The sequence below is a fragment of the Eptatretus burgeri genome, chromosome 1 (genome assembly GCF_056783735.1).
Source record: "Eptatretus burgeri isolate ZD-2024b chromosome 1, Ebu_testis_v1, whole genome shotgun sequence".
NCBI classification, from domain to species: domain Eukaryota; kingdom Metazoa; phylum Chordata; class Myxini; order Myxiniformes; family Myxinidae; genus Eptatretus; species Eptatretus burgeri.
The window spans coordinates 164,614,831-164,630,465 of record NC_140961.1 but is presented as its reverse complement, the minus strand read 5'-3'; the positions used below and the strand labels follow the sequence as shown (position 1 = coordinate 164,630,465).

General features: G+C 45.4%; 1 protein-coding gene and 1 long non-coding RNA gene across 2 annotated transcripts in view; both read left to right on the top strand.

Annotated features, from left to right (window-relative positions):
• Positions 1-599: 599 nt before the first annotated feature.
• LOC147035923 (uncharacterized) lies at positions 600-5,365 on the top strand. Its single transcript, XR_015049902.1, has 3 exons — positions 600-3,012; positions 3,406-3,475; positions 4,117-5,365. It is a non-coding gene; the product is annotated as an uncharacterized LOC147035923 (long non-coding RNA).
• Positions 5,366-13,003: 7,638 nt separating this feature from the next.
• Positions 13,004-15,635, top strand: part of PGD (phosphogluconate dehydrogenase) — a 178,886-nt gene continuing 176,254 nt past the window's right edge. Inside the window, exon 1 of the mRNA XM_085848498.1 lies at positions 13,004-13,282. Coding sequence (XP_085704624.1) covers positions 13,275-13,282 — 8 coding nt within the window. The 5' untranslated portion in view covers positions 13,004-13,274. The remainder of the gene's footprint in view (positions 13,283-15,635) is intronic.

The following is a 15,635-nucleotide window of genomic DNA, read 5'->3' as shown; positions in this document are numbered from 1 at the left end:
AGCTTCTTGTATGGTACAAATGAGAATATTGTAAATTTACTTCAAAAACACCCCGTGATACGCATTGTATCAACAACAACTCGAGCAATAAGACCTGGAGAAGTAGAAGGTAAAGATTATTCCTATATTTCAGTGGAGGAACATATGCGATTGAGGAATGAAGGTCAAATATTTGAGGAGGTTTCTCTTGGCACAACAAAATATTCACATTGTGAGAGTGAGTTAAAGAAACTAAAATCTGGTGGTCTTGGGATATTAGAAACTGACCCAGAAGGAATGAGACAAATTATTAAACATCTGAGCGGGGTTAAGATTTTATCATTCGGTTTTGATGTTGATGAAGAAACTCAATGAAAAGCAGAGATACAAGTATTAGTGAAGAAGAAATTACAACTCGTATTAATGTTAATAAAGAATTTGATGAAATATTTAAAGTAAATAATTTATTTGAACACATCTACTTTAATGATGAAGAAAAGGAAAATTTCCCTGTTGTCTTTACAATTCATTAAATGATATTTTCCAATAAATAAATCGATGCAAAAGAAAGAGCAAGAAGATTTAAGGAACATTAAGAGTTGGTTTCAAAAGTTGTAAAACAACAGGAAGACATAAAGAAGAAATGCAGACAGAAACTAACGGGTGAAGAAGCATTTGAAAGAAAACAAGATAATTTTTTTAAACCACTTTTAAAAACTTCCCAAGAAAGAATTGTAGATGTTTCCATAGTTCCCACAATAGAATATACTCCTAAAAAACTTCTAATGTTAAAAGATTGTTCGTCTTGTGAAAGAACAGGGTGATGAACCAAAAATATTGTTGTAGATATTCAAAAACATGCTTCTAATAAAAAAGATTTCAGTCAAATGATGGAGGAAGAATTAGGGCAGATAGGATCTTTTGATGATGAAGGATTATTTCAACAACTGGAAGAGATTAATCAACCCCCTGATTATATTGTGAATGCTCTTCAAAACAATGAATATTCAGCGGATTCAAAAACCAAAGCAGGACTCATTCCAACAGAACAACCAGCAATATTTTATGTTGTTCAAGAAAAGCAATTGATATTTAATGATGAATTAAGGTTCTTGAGTTCTTCTCAACGCCCTGTTGAACTAACTCCGAGATTAATGTTTCTTCTCACTGTGGGGGAAAATTTCATATTAATGTATTCTAAATTGTAACAAATGGAGTTTTAGAAATGTAACTTTTATGCTGCAAGTTGAATTGGCTGTCATTTCTGGCCAAAAGACTTTTGCCCTTAATGTTAAGAAATGTGTTGTTCTGGAGCAGAGTGACCGAGCTGATAACAAACGAACCTTTGCCTAGAAATGTACGAAGTGGCTTCTCGTCTAAAGGACACGTCTGCAGTCTGGGTTGAATAGCCCCAACCACTCTCTCATGAAAGTATAAAATGCTTTGAAATGTAAAACTGTTTCAGTGCAAGTACCTGAGAAAGTATTAGAATCTCAGTGGCTTGTGCTCCTTGGAACTGACCAAGTGCCAAGTTAGAATAGAACTCTCTGATGTAATGTGGAAGTGAATTGAATGGGGTTGGTCTAACTGTTAACTGAAGTAAGAATATATGAAATAGAAGATAAAAAATATTGCAATCAATGGGGATGCTTCAGTTCATTGTCTGAGGGTGAAAACTGTATGGTGTATAATTAGAAAATAAATTGTTACTCAAGGAAGGACTTGTGTGGACATCAGTTTTCAGTGTTCATGGGTTTTATGCAGGATTTTATAACCAAATTGGACAAACGTTAAACTCTGTCTGAAGTTAAATAGGATTCCACAATCGGCCAGGTAGAATCCTTCAATGATCACAACTAGGTGGGTTTTAAAAAATCCACAACAGTTGCTGCCGTGACTCGGATTCGAACCGGCTTTGGTGCGTTGCTCGTGACCGGAGGTGCTTAATCTCGCAGGCAGTGCCTGGAGGAACGACAAGTGCTTGAGCGAAGGTAAGGGAGAGCGCTCTCAGCAGGTAACGCATTTCGAACAAAGAAAAGTTCATTGTCAGATAATTTTATTGATAGAAAGAAGAGGATCCGGCTGAGAGAGTCCGTTTTAAAGTAAACGATATGTACTGTAGTTGTTTTAGAAAAGTGCTGGAGAAGAAGAGGAGTCACATGATAGGAAGAGGCTTGATAAGGAGCCAGACGCGTAATTAAATGGGGATGATGAAGCGACATGCCACATGTTTGCATTGATACGGACAGGCTGTGAGAAAGAGGCCGAGGACACGGCTGACACACCGAGATAGGGTTAAAATAGATAAATATTATAAGTTACCTGTTTGTAAGAGTTATAAGAGTTACCTTTTGTTCATTGAACTCACTGGAAGTTTGTTGGCAGTGAGGTTGTTGTATTATATTGTGTGGAGGTTTTACGGATTTGTAAATGCAATGATTTGCACGAAACGTTTTGTAGAGTGCAGGAGACGAGTGACCTGCTGGGAGCGTGGTTGGTGATTTGCATTGAGATGCATGTGTTGCTGAGAGTAAAAAATGAAACTTGTTCGAGTCCAATATTCACTGCAATGAAACGTGTTCTGTTGGGATTTTGACGATATTTTAAGTCGTGCTGAATTAAGCTGTGGGTCTGTTTGAAATGGCATGTTATGCATTCTTGGCATTGTGGTTTCACGCGAAGGTTGCAAGCTGCACTGTGTGAGACCCCCCTCCACTCGCTCTGTAGGGGGTGCCATGTCTTTACACTGAGTCTGTGTTCGAGTCTTTGCTTTAAGTGTGAAATTCGATTCATATGCAGATTCAAGAGGATGAGATAGAAATGTGATTGGTATTTGTCACGCGATCACATGCGAGTCAATGAGATACAATGCTGTTTAGTGTCTGTGTTGAAGCCATGACAGAGTAATGCAAAACTGTGGGTTTTGCCTGTCAGAGTTTTTTTTTTCTTTTCTTCCCACCGGATTTGGAGAGAACTTCCTGTTCCTTGTTCCTTGGTGTTTGTGGCGCACCCTCTCTACTGAATCTGTTTAAAGTGAAGTCCATTTAGGAAAGAGTGTTGAAGTTTTATCTTAAACCTTCGGGATTTTGAATAAATTAAAATAACAATTGTGAATGTGGGATATACTGTATTCGGAATGTGAAGTCTTGGGAGTTGAGCTCTCGCTGGCATTGTGATGATTTGTAATTACACAACCCGGCAGGTTTAAGTGCTGGGCAAGCTCTGAGGAGGTGTCAGAAATGTTTTGAAGATTTGATCTGAGTTGTAACCATTGTACTTAAAAGATGTGATTTAAATGTAGAAACGTGATTTGGAATTATTTAAAATTTATTTGATGATGTTTAGCACGTGGGGCAATTCACAGATAATTGATGATTCCCTCGGATGGACGTTGAAATATTGTTTTATTCGTCTGCGAATGTTGAGGTTACCTGAACTTTTGCTGGGAAGGCAATGGCAAACAACCCAGTGTTACCCTTTGATCGATTCAGTCAAGGTAAATTCATGATTTAATTGGATAGACGCTAAAGATTTAATTTTTCATTTATGGATTTTAAAAGGAAATATTTTATTGTTTTGACCAAAAAGTTGTTTAAGAGAGTTTGGATGTTTATTAGTCTGAAGTTTAAGATGCTTTCCCCAAAACTGGGATAAAATTTGGGGAGGGTCCAGCTGCATGTGTAGACAGTGTTTGAGCTGCAATTTAAATGATATTTGACAAGTGATTTGACAATTTTTGTACAACTGTTTAAAATGATTTATTTGTTTTGATAATAGAAAATGGATTCGTAATTGAGAAGGTCGGAGGAAGTGATAGATGGTTTGTGTATGTGAGTTGGAAAAATGGCAGCATGTTTGCTGTTTTGGTGAGAGAGAAGTGGACGGATAGAGAAATGTCAGAGATTTAAAATGTCAATGGAAATAGCAAATGAGATGGATGTTTTGAGTATACGTACAACTGGGATTTCTGTATATTTTAGCATGTTGTTTTGGGAAATAACAAGGAAAGGGATTAAAATATTGATATGACATATAATGCAAGTTAAATGCTTCTATAAGAACCTTTGTTAGTCTTATTGAAATACCTGTGCCCCTGACGTTTATTGATTGGTGTTTAATTGATGCTTTGTTTTGGAGTGTTGAAAGCAGTCTTTGAAGCAATGTACGATTTCGTCCAAATGAAGCTTGGAAAGAACTTCCACACAAAGATTGGACGATGCGAGAACCCAGATTTTGGTGATTGAGCATTCAACATGTGATCATGCCCCTTCCTGAGGAGATAAGATGGAGCAATGTGGGAAAAGAAAGAAAAAAACCCACTGAGGAGAAGGTTGAGCAAAGTCTTAACGTCGGCGTTGTGTAGTGCCTGCGTGGAGGAATGTTCTCAGCCACACTCTCGATTGCCGCTCTGCAAATACATCGTGAACTTGCTGTGATTGCTTCAATGTACGACAGGCCTGGAGTTCCACACTGCGAGCCATTTACAACATGTGTTCCTTTTCGTCTCCTTCAACCCAGTGTCCGGCCCAAGCTTGTACTTGCTCACATCTACCTTCTCCTCAGCTCAAGGAGTGCTTCGATTGTGTTTCCCGTTGGGTGCTGCTCCATCCACACCCTGACCTGTTTATCTTCTGACTTCGGGAAGCATGTTTTCAATGTGTGACACATGCTGATGAACAGGCCAGAAATTAAATGGAAACTCACTCATTTTCTGATATGAGCACTCACTGCCATTGTTGATTGAACTTGAGTAATGGAAATATTTTCTCCTTCAGGAATGGGACATGGTCATCATGTTTAAGAAAAATTACTCATTTTCCTTAAAAAAAAAACTGGGGAGTGAGGGGGAAAATTTAATATTAATGTATTCTAAATTGTAAGAAATGGAGTTTTAGAAATGTAACTTTTATGCTGCATGTTGAATTGACTGTCATTTCTGACCAAAACACTTTTGCCCTAAATGTTAAGAAATGTGTTGTTCTGGAGCAGAGTGACCGAGCTGATAACAAACGAACCTTTGCCTAGAAATGTACGAAGTGGCTTCTCGTCTAAAGGACACGTCTGCAGTCTGGGTTGAATAGCCCCCACCACTCTCTCATGAAAGTATAAAATGCTTTGAAATGTAAAACTGTTTCAGTGCAAGTACCTGAGAAAGTATTAGAATCTCAGTGGCTTGTGCTCCTTGGAACTGACCAAGTGCCAAGTTAGAATAGAACTCTCTGATGTAATTTGGAAGTGAATTGAATCGGGTTGGTCTAACTGTTAACTAAAGTAAGAATAAATGAAACAGAAGATAAAAAATATTGCAATCAATGGGGATTCTTAAGTTCATTGTATGAGGGTGAAAAGTGTATGGTGTATTATTATTAAATAAATTGTTACTCAACGAAGGACTTCTGTGGACATCGGTTTTCAGTGTTAATGGGTTTTATGCAGGATTTTATAACCAAATCGTACAAACGTTAAACTCTGTCTGAAGTCAAATAGGATTCCACAATCGGCCAGGTGGAATCCTTTAACAATCACAACATGGATGGAAGACAAGGTTCAACTGTGAGGGATGAATCAAAGTATTTTGATCAACCATTGGACATGGAAAATAATGATGGAGTATATATTGATCTGGTGGACTCTCTTAATTATAGGATTAGTCTTTCTGGTAAAGTAGGAAGAATGAGAAGCAGAAACACATTATTCAGGCTATAAGTATCCTTGGTTCAGGTGTTAGTTTTCTTCCAAATGATCCATCACAATTAGTCAATCGACTGTTATTGTTGTGAGGTAGTGAGAAGGCTGGAAATAACAATTGTTTTAATGAAGCATCAGCCATTTTAGATCGGTTGATGAACATGAAAATAATTGATAAATACCAATACAAAGACATTTTATCTCGTATTAAATAAGATGAGAAGCACAATCCTGAGTTGTAATTTCACAATAAGTGACCACACATCTTCATTCCCATACCCACTACAACTTGACACAACAAAAGAATATGAGGCGTCTTTATTGTCCATGGAAACTTATAATACCTTATTTAATATAACCGAGAAAAATGAGAAGTTTAGTTATAATCCGGGAAGTGGATACAAAACGATAACAGTTTCACCCGGAGCATATGAGATTTCTCAAATATCTTCCGAAATTGTTCGTCTTATGAAAGAACAGGGTGATAGAGAGAGAGAGAGAGAGAGAGAGAGAGAGAGAGAGAGAGAGAGAGAGAGAGAGAGAGAGAGAGAGAGAGAGAGAGAGAGAGAGAGAGAGAGAGAGAGAGAGATATATTGTTTCAGGTGTTTCGTTAGGAAGGATACAAGGGAAATTATTAATTTTTTGAAGATCAGATATGATTGGAGAATGGAAGGTTGTAGGAAGCAATCATGAAGGTAATGGTGACAGTGCATCAGCTCAAATAGAAGAGAGGAGGAGGAGGAGGAGGAGGAGGAGGAGGAGGAGGAGGAGGAGAAGACGAAGAAGAATCGGTACTCCTGGGTATGGAGGAAGAAAGGGGTTGTTGTTTTTTTTTGTTATTTTTTAAATTTAAGATAAGAAACAGAGTGTGTTGTGTATAGTTACAAGAAATAAATGGGGAGGTGTATAGTTAGAATCGTGGGAAAAATAGGGAGAGATTCCAAATAAAAACGATCATACACCTAGAGGGGAAGGATCAGCCTCAAGGAGCCCGATAAGACAAGATCGACGAAAACTCACAAAATAGCACGATTTTTGAAACAAAACCGAACTTGGAACACACAGTAAACATGTAGGTGAGAAAATAAACAGTTAAAATGGGACAGATAGTGACCAGAGACTTCACTTTGAGAAAGTCGGCAGAGACCCCTGAGAGAACCAGCCTTTTCTTCAAACTCAGAACCAGAACTTCAAAGAACCAGAACCAGATTTATTGATTAATCGATTAATTGAATGATTATTTTCTCTCTTGTTTGTCCGTGCGATATCTCAGCCATCCTTTGAGCTTGGAAGCTGAAATTTTGGGACCAAAGTGAAGATGTGCTTTGGCAAGAAGTATCATTTTTTTTGATAAATCAATTAATTCATTAATTACTTAATTATTCTCGATTTATTAATGACTTATTTATTTTATTTCTCATCCGAGCAATATTTCAGGCACATTTTGAGAAAGGAAGCTGATATTTCGACATGACAGTGACCGAGTGATTTGGCTGTGAAGGGCATTTTTAATTGATTTATTGATTAATGAGTTATTTAATTTCTCGATTAACTCCTTAATTTTCAAAGAGGCACAGATTCGGATAAAGCGGCGGTGGTTTTGGTATGTTATTAGCGAATTTATGAAGAAATTAATTATTTTACGATTATTATTTATTTATTTTAATGATGCATTTAATCAATTATTGTACACCGCTCCCTCCCAATTTTGTCTCCCTGTGCTGCGAGGCAGCATCGCCGGGGTGTTGAAGGCTCCCCGGCGATGTCGCGTGCTGGAGGAATTGTTCTTTATTTATTTGACATGGGGGCGGTGTGCTTTGAATGCACTTGTTTATGTTCATTTTTATATTTGTAAAATGAAATGGACAGCCCAATAAAATGTCCCAGACGGGACCCATGTAAAACCCAGTTAATAACCCACCCACGGCCGAAGCCCATCTCAGCCTGTCCAAACCATCAAAATTTCAGCTTGGCTCCAGCTGAGCATGCTGACAACAATGTGGTGGCCTGTGCATCTGTTTCGGTACTGTATATGCTGGCAATATGGAAAGAAGAGCCACTTTTTTTCAACAATTTGGAGACAAAAATTAGACAAAAAAAAGCCGGTTCGACCCTTCGATCCATTCGGGAAAAGACGCACGTGACAGGGATACGTCAAAACACATGGGGGTGTAGTTCATAGCGGAGGGGCGTGGTTATTATGCTGGGGGCGTGGTTAATAGCGGAGGGGCGTGGTTATTATGCTGGGGGCGTGGTTAATAGCGGAGGGGCGTGTTCCAGGGATTGGTGACCATGGCAACGCCGGCGACTTCAGGGACAAAATGGAACAAACTTGCGAGAATACTGGACGAACTTGCGTTCGCAGCGGCCGATCCACTAACTTGCAACTTTCTACTGAACCGTGGTTCGTTAAGGTCGTGAAAACGGTTGTGGTGAATTAACGTGAATCAAGGGACATGACGCGGGATCACATGTTGTGCGTCTCGCGTATAAGGGGATGTCTCTCTGCGGCACGAGTGATTGTCCCCGGGGCATTGCTATTGACATCGGCTGTCCACTTGATGCTCGTTAACTGAAGGTGCTCATTGACTGGTGAGAATGGAGATTATATCGAACTCCGTGCTTACGCGGATTAGTCTGCAATGGTTAACTGCACATGTATACGTTTCTGCTTATGTACTCCTAGCTGAACCTGTATTTCCTGGTGTGTCCACAGAAGCGGCTCCAATCAAATGGAATAAAGCCTAAACTCTGAAGGTTCATCTCTCGCTCTCATTTCAATTTATTCCATTTGATTTTCTCGGCTCTCTCAACCAAAGATGGACAAGATCTACAAACCAGAGAGGTTCGACGCAGACCCAAACACGACTGACGCAGAAATGAAATGGTCACATTGGTTCTGTTCCTTCTCACACTATCTGACCATCATCGCGGAGGGAGCTGACAAATTTGCCGCTCTCGTGAATCATGTCTCGCCCAGCGTGTACAGGCTCTTCTCGGGGTGCGACACTTACGAAGCAGCGATTGACGTACTGCAGGCGCTCTACGTGAAGCCCAAGAACGAGGTATACATACGACATCTTCTCAACACACGCAAGCAAGCAGCCGGGGGAGACAATCGATCAGTTCCTGCAAGCTCTGAATCAGCTGGGAAAAGACGGCAGCTTCCGGGCCGTAAGCGCCGAGGAACACCGAAAGGAAGCGACACGGGAGGCATTCATCCAAGGACTCAGATCAGCCCACATACGGCAACGCTTACTAGAGAAAGCGCAACCCACTCTTGACAAGGTAGTCGATCAGGCTCGAGCGATGGATACGGCTCAGCAGCAATCTGAGTCATTTGGGACACCAATGCTGCTCATGAACGCTGCTACGATGGGAACCCAAGGAACCCCACTGGCACAGACACAGCCAGACATGAGGGATGGAGAAACACCCGAGGAGCCGGGATACCCAGACCTCGTCAAACTCCTCAGCAACTGCTCCGGTCGGTAAATGCTTCTTTTGTGGGTACAAAAGGCATCCTCGTCAAAAATGTCCAGCCAGAGATGCCACATGCATGAATTGCGACAAGAAAGGGCATTATGCCAGGGTATGTAAATCTACTCTAAGGAGGAATAAACCCACTTCTGCGGCTCTCTACTCGCAAAATAAATTGACTGCAGCCTCTCCGGGGAATCTATCCAAGGCTATCATCAACGTGCGAATTAACGGGCATATGGCTGAGGCTCTGGTTGATACCGGTAGCTCTGAAAGTTTCGTCAACAGCTCGCTAGTGAAGGGCAGGAAATGGGTAATCCACCCGACTGACAATACGGTATGCATGGCCGCCACCTCACTACAATCCCGCGTACGAGGGTACTGCAATGTTGAATTGGACGTAAAAGGGTACACGCATCGGGATGTAAAGGTGCTGGTGCTTCGTGATTTGTGCGCAGACGTAATTCTGGGTCATAATGTCCTCAAGCAGCACACGAGCGTCGAAATACCCTTTGGAGGAAGCAAGCCTCGTCTAATTTTAAATGCGCTGACCACCGCGGAGGTGACGTCCCCCCAGCTGTTCGCTAACTTGTCGCCGGTCTGCAAACCGATAGCGATCAAATCGCGGCGATATACCACTGCTGACATGAATTTCATCACTTCAGAAACCAAGCGATTACTGGAGGAGGGAATTATAGAACCGAGCGATTCGCCATGGCGCGCACAGGTGTTAGTGACCAGCAGTCAGAACCATAGAGACGGATGGTTGTCGATTATTCCCAAACGGTCAATCGCTTCACCCAACTCGACGCCTACCCCCTGCCGCGCATAGATGAGATGGTCGAACGCGTGGCCAATTATAAGGTATTCAGTACCATCGACTTGCGAAGCGCCTATCATCAAATTCCCATCCGAGAGGAAGACAAACCGTACACTGCATTCCAGGCAGGGCGGCGCCTCTACCAGTTCAGAAGGATACCATTCGGTGTCACGAATGGAGTAGCTTGCTTCCAACGGGTTATGGACGACATCATCTCAGATGAAAACCTCGAAGACACTTTTGTTTACGTGGATAATGTCACAGTGTGCGGTAGGGATCAGAGGGAACATGATAGGAATCTGGACAGATTCTTGAGCATTGCTGGAAAATATAATCTGACTCTCAACTACGAGAAATGCGTATTCTCGGCAAGGTCAATTGACCTTCTCGGCTACACGATAGCCAACGGCACAATTAAGCCTGATCCTGAGCGATTGCGCCCGCTCCGTGAGCTTCCACCACCTCAGGACTTGCAGACAATGCGCCGGGTGATCGGGATGTTCGCTTACTATGCAAGATGGATTTCGCAATACTCCGAGAAAATATATCCCCTAGTGCATTGCAAAAACTTTCCACCAGATGCCGCTGTCGTGAAAGCTTTCCACGATCTCAAGGATGATATCAGTAAGTCCGTGGTTTTATCGATCGACAGCTCGGTGCCCTTCGTGGTGGAAACCGGCCGCTTCAAATCACGCCATAGCTGCAACACTTAATCAGTCTGGGCGGCCGGTCGCTTTCTTCTCGAGAACTCTCTCTGAAGCGAGCAGAGACACTCGGCAATAGAGAAGGAGGCGTACGCCATCGTCGAAGCGCTGCGTAAATGGAGACATTATTTACTGGGAAACCACTTCACGCTCGTTACGGACCAACGATCCGTGGCTTTCATGTTTGATGGGAAAAATAACGGGAAAATTAAGAATGAAAAAATTATGAGATGGCGGATAGACCTAGCCTGCTACAGGTACGACATTGTTTACCGGCCCGGGAAGGAAAACCCTGCTGCAGATACCTTCTCCGGGTCTACAGTTCCGGCAACAATCAGTCAGGCTTTGCAAGACCTCCATGTGTCTCTGTGCCACCCAGGGGTAACCAGGATGGCACATTTCGTGACGCAGACAAAATCTTCCCTATTCTGTTGAAGATATTAAACAAATGAATGCTTCATGCCCTGTTTGTGCTGAACTAAAACCCAGATTCTTTGGCGCGGCATCTGGCAGACTGATCAAGGCTACTTCCCCCTTCGAGAGACTAAACATCGACTTCAAAGGGCCCCTGCCCACCGAGACAGACAACAGATACATATTCACCGTTGTTGATGAATATTCAAGGTTCCCTTTCGCGTTTCCGTGCTCGCATATGACCTCAGGCACTGTCGTAAAATGTCTGTCTGACGTCTTCGCTATGTTTGGGAGACCTTCGTACATACATTCAGACAGAGGGCCGTGTTTCATGTCGGCCGGGCTAAAACAATTCCTATTAGAGCACGGCATAGCAACTAGTCGAACGACGGGTTACAACCCACAGGGGAACGGGCAGGTGGAAAGGTATAATGGAGTTATTTGGAAAGCCATAACTCTGGCGCTGAAATCGAGAGGACTGGGCCCCGAGCGATGGGAGGTTGCTCTTCCTGACGCAATGAATTCCATACGCTCTTTGCTCTGCACGTCCACAAATGCCACTCCTCACGAACGTATGTTTACTCACCAACGACGTTATGTTGACAGTCAAACGGTGCCCAACTGGCTGACCCACCCCGGTACAGTGTTCATGAAACGCCCGGTACGACAAAGCAAGTATGAACCGCTGGTGGAGGGGGTCGAACTCATTGACACTAATCCAAAGTATGCTCATGTCAGGCTCCCGGATGGCAGGGAGACCACTGTGTCGGTTCGCCATCTGGCTCCCGCCGGTACTCCTCCCGCCGGTACACCACCTCCTGGCTCTCCTCCTTCTGACATTTGCCCCAGGAACTCCGCCAGGCGACGGGGCTGCCGTGTTCCCCCCGAGGGCGATCGAGGAGTCATCCCCGGCACAAGTCGAGGCTCACCAAGAGGATCGGGAGTCTCCCTCAAAGTGAAACTGCCGTTTACTCCCGGAGAGGTCGACGAATAAGGCCCCTCGACGACTCAATCTGTAAAGGGGATTATCGGCATTCTCGCTGCTCATGCTCCTATATGCCCATTATATCATATATCGATGCTCATTTCCATGCTCCTACAACTCAAAATAATCACTGCTTGGCATGTATGCTCCTGTAGATCTATTAGTCCGCGTTGCTTGAAATGTATACTCCTATAGAGCTAAAGCAATCATGGTGTGTAAGATGGGCCCCTAGTTACATTTTAAAGGTGAGGAGAATGTGGTGAATTAACGTGAATCAAGGGACATGACGCGGGATCACATGTTGTGCGTCTCGCGTATAAGGGGATGTCTCTCTGCGGCACGAGTGATTGTCCCCGGGGCATTGCTATTGACATCGGCTGTCCACTTGATGCTCGTTAACTGAAGGTGCTCATTGACTGGTGAGAATGGAGATTATATCGAACTCCGTGCTTACGCGGATTAGTCTGCAATGGTTAACTGCACATGTATACGTTTCTGCTTATGTACTCCTAGCTGAACCTGTATTTCCTGGTGTGTCCACAGAAGCGGCTCCAATCAAATGGAATAAAGCCTAAACTCTGAAGGTTCATCTCTCGCTCTCATTTCAACGGTGATGATGTACACGGGACTCGGCGAAAAAAACCACGTGATCTGGGTTCTCCGCACCGAGGGCATTGAGTGAGAATGTGTTCCAGGTGCTGAGGAACCTTACACCGCTCGCAGAACCCCGTCGGGTGACACCCGATCCGATGTGAATCGGCGTTTCGAGCGCAGCGTCCAAGTCTGAGCCTGTCGAGGGTTGAACGGATGTTCCATTCTCTTTTTTGTATTCCATTATGGCGGCGAATCACAAATTGCCGCCGTCACTCAACATGCTCTCTTCGGTTAGGTTCTGAAGCGGTGTAACAGGCGGCGATGACTCAACGCAAATCCCCGTGCTTCGTTTGGAAAAAAAAATATCCCATTCACCTTGTCCGTATCCGGCGCCATTCGCATGAAGTCGCCGTTCGTTGGAGCTGAATTGAGGTTTTGAATGAAAAACCTTTCATGTTCGGTCTCATTTGTGTAAATTCAAGGTTTTCAGAGCCGTCCGATTGGGCGTCATCGGGTTTCCGAGGGGTGCCTCCTGTCTAATCATCTCGGCGGGTTTCACAACTTCTCCTTCGTGCTTATTCATCTCGACAAACACGACCCAACAGCAGCCATGGCTGAGTGAGTGAGCTGTTTGTCCGAGCATGTTATTCTTTTTGTTGTGCTTTTGGACGAAGCAAATTGAATATGGTACTTACATTGGATAATCGACATTGGATACTTCTGCTTTTCTTTGGACGGTCGTCATTACATTCACAACGATGAGTTTGTTTCAGTTTTGTTTTAATTTAATTGTAAAACTTCTTTATGCGTTATTTTATTGATTCACCAGCAAATAAAACCTGACGCTTCGCTAATGAGAGAAATAAGGGGAGGGGTGTGGTGGGGAGAAAAAGAGGGAAGGGAGAGGGAGGAGTGAGAGAGTGAGAGAGGAAGAGGGAGGAGTCAAAGAGAGGGAGGGGTCAGGGAGAGGGAGGGGTCAGAGAAAGGAAGAGGGAGGAGTCAAAGAGAGGGAGGCGTCAGGGAGAGGGAGGGGTCAGGGAGAGGGAGGGGTCAGGGGAGAGGGAGGAGGAGGGGAGAGGGAGGGGTCAGAGGAGGAGGGGAGAGGGAGGGGTCAGAGGAGGAGGGGAGAGGGAGGGGTCAGAGGAGGAGGGGAGAGGGAGGGGTCAGAGGAGGAGGGGGAGAGGGAGGGGTCAGAGGAGTAGGGGGAGAGGGAGGGGCAGAGAGAGGGAGGGAGAGTGGTCAGAGAGAGGGAAGGGGGAAGAGGGGTCACAAAGAGGGAGGGAGAGGGGTCAGAGAGAGGGAGAGGGATGCAGGGAGAGGGGGTTCAGGGAGGGAGGAAAAGGGGGGTCATAGAGGGAGCGAAGAAAAGGGGTGGTCAGGGAGGGAGGGAGAGGGGTCAGAGAGAGGAATAGGGAGGAGTCAAAGAGATGGAGGGGTCAGAGGAGGAGATGGAGGGGTCAGAGGAGGAGATAGGGAGGAGTCAAAGAGATGGAGGGGTCAGAGGAGGAGATGGAGGGGTCAGAGGAGGAGAGAGGGAGGGGTCAGAGGAGGAGGGGAGAGGGAGGGGTCAGAGGAGGAGGGGAGAGGGAGGGGTCAGAGAGGAGGAGGGGTCAGAGAGGGCCAGAGAGAGAGAGGGGGCAGAGAGAGAGAGAGGGAGGGAGAGGATCAGAGAGGGGAGGGAGGGAGAGTGGTCAGAGAGAGGGAAGGAGGAAGAGGGGTCACAAAGAGGGAGGGAGAGGAGTCAGAGAGAGGGAGAGGGATGGAGGAAGAGGGGGTTCAGAGAGAGTGAGGGAGGAAAAGGGGGGTCAGAGAGGGGTCAGGGAGGGAGAGGGGTCAGGGAGGGAGAGGGGTCAGGGAGGGAGAGGGGTCAGGGAGGGAGAGGGGTCAGGGAGGGGGAGGAAGGGAGAGGGGGAGGAAGGGAAAGGGGTCAGAGAGAGGGAGGGAGAGGGGTCAGAGAGGGAGAGGGATGGAGGGAGAGGGGGTTCAGAGAGAGAGAGGGAGGGAGGAAAAGGGGGGTCAGAGAGGGAGGGAGGAAAAGGGGGGTCAGAGAGGGAGGGAGGAAAAGGGGGAGTCAGAGAGAGAGGAAGGGAGGAAAAGGGGGAGTCAGAGAGAGAGGAAGGGAGAGGGGTCAGAGGGAGGGAGGGAGAGGAGTCAGAGAGGGAGGGAGGGAGGGAGAGGTGAGGAGAGAGATAGAGATAGATGTAGATGGCAGAGGAGACGGGACAGACACATACAGAGGCAGAGGAGACGGGACAGACACATACAGAGGCAGAGGAGACGGGACAGACACATACAGAGGCAGAGGAGACGCGGCAGACACATACAGAGGCAGAGGAGACGGGACAGACACATACAGAGGCAGAGGAGACGGGACAGACACATACAGAGGCAGAGGAGACGGGACAGACACATACAGAGGCAGAGGAGACGGACAGACACATACAGAGGCAGAGGAGACGGGACAGACACATACAGAGGCAGAGGAGACGGGACAGACACATACAGAGGCAGAGGAGACGGGACAGACACATACAGAGGCAGAGGAGACGGGACAGACACATACAGAGGCAGAGGAGACGGGACAGACACATACAGAGGCAGAGGAGACGGGACAGACACATACAGAGGCAGAGGAGACGGGACAGACACATACAGAGGCAGAGGAGACGGGACAGACACATACAGAGGCAGAGGAGACGGGACAGACACATACAGAGGCAGAGGGAGACAGGGACAGACACATACAGAGGCAGAGGAGACGGGACAGACACATACAGAGGCAGAGGAGACGGGACAGACACATACAGAGGCAGAGGAGACGGGACAGACACATACAGAGGCAGAGGAGACGGGACAGACACATACAGAAGCAGAGGAGACGGGACAGACACATACAGAGGCAGAGGAGACGGGACAGACACATACAGAGGCAGAGGAGACGGGACAGACACATACAGAGGCAGAGGAGACG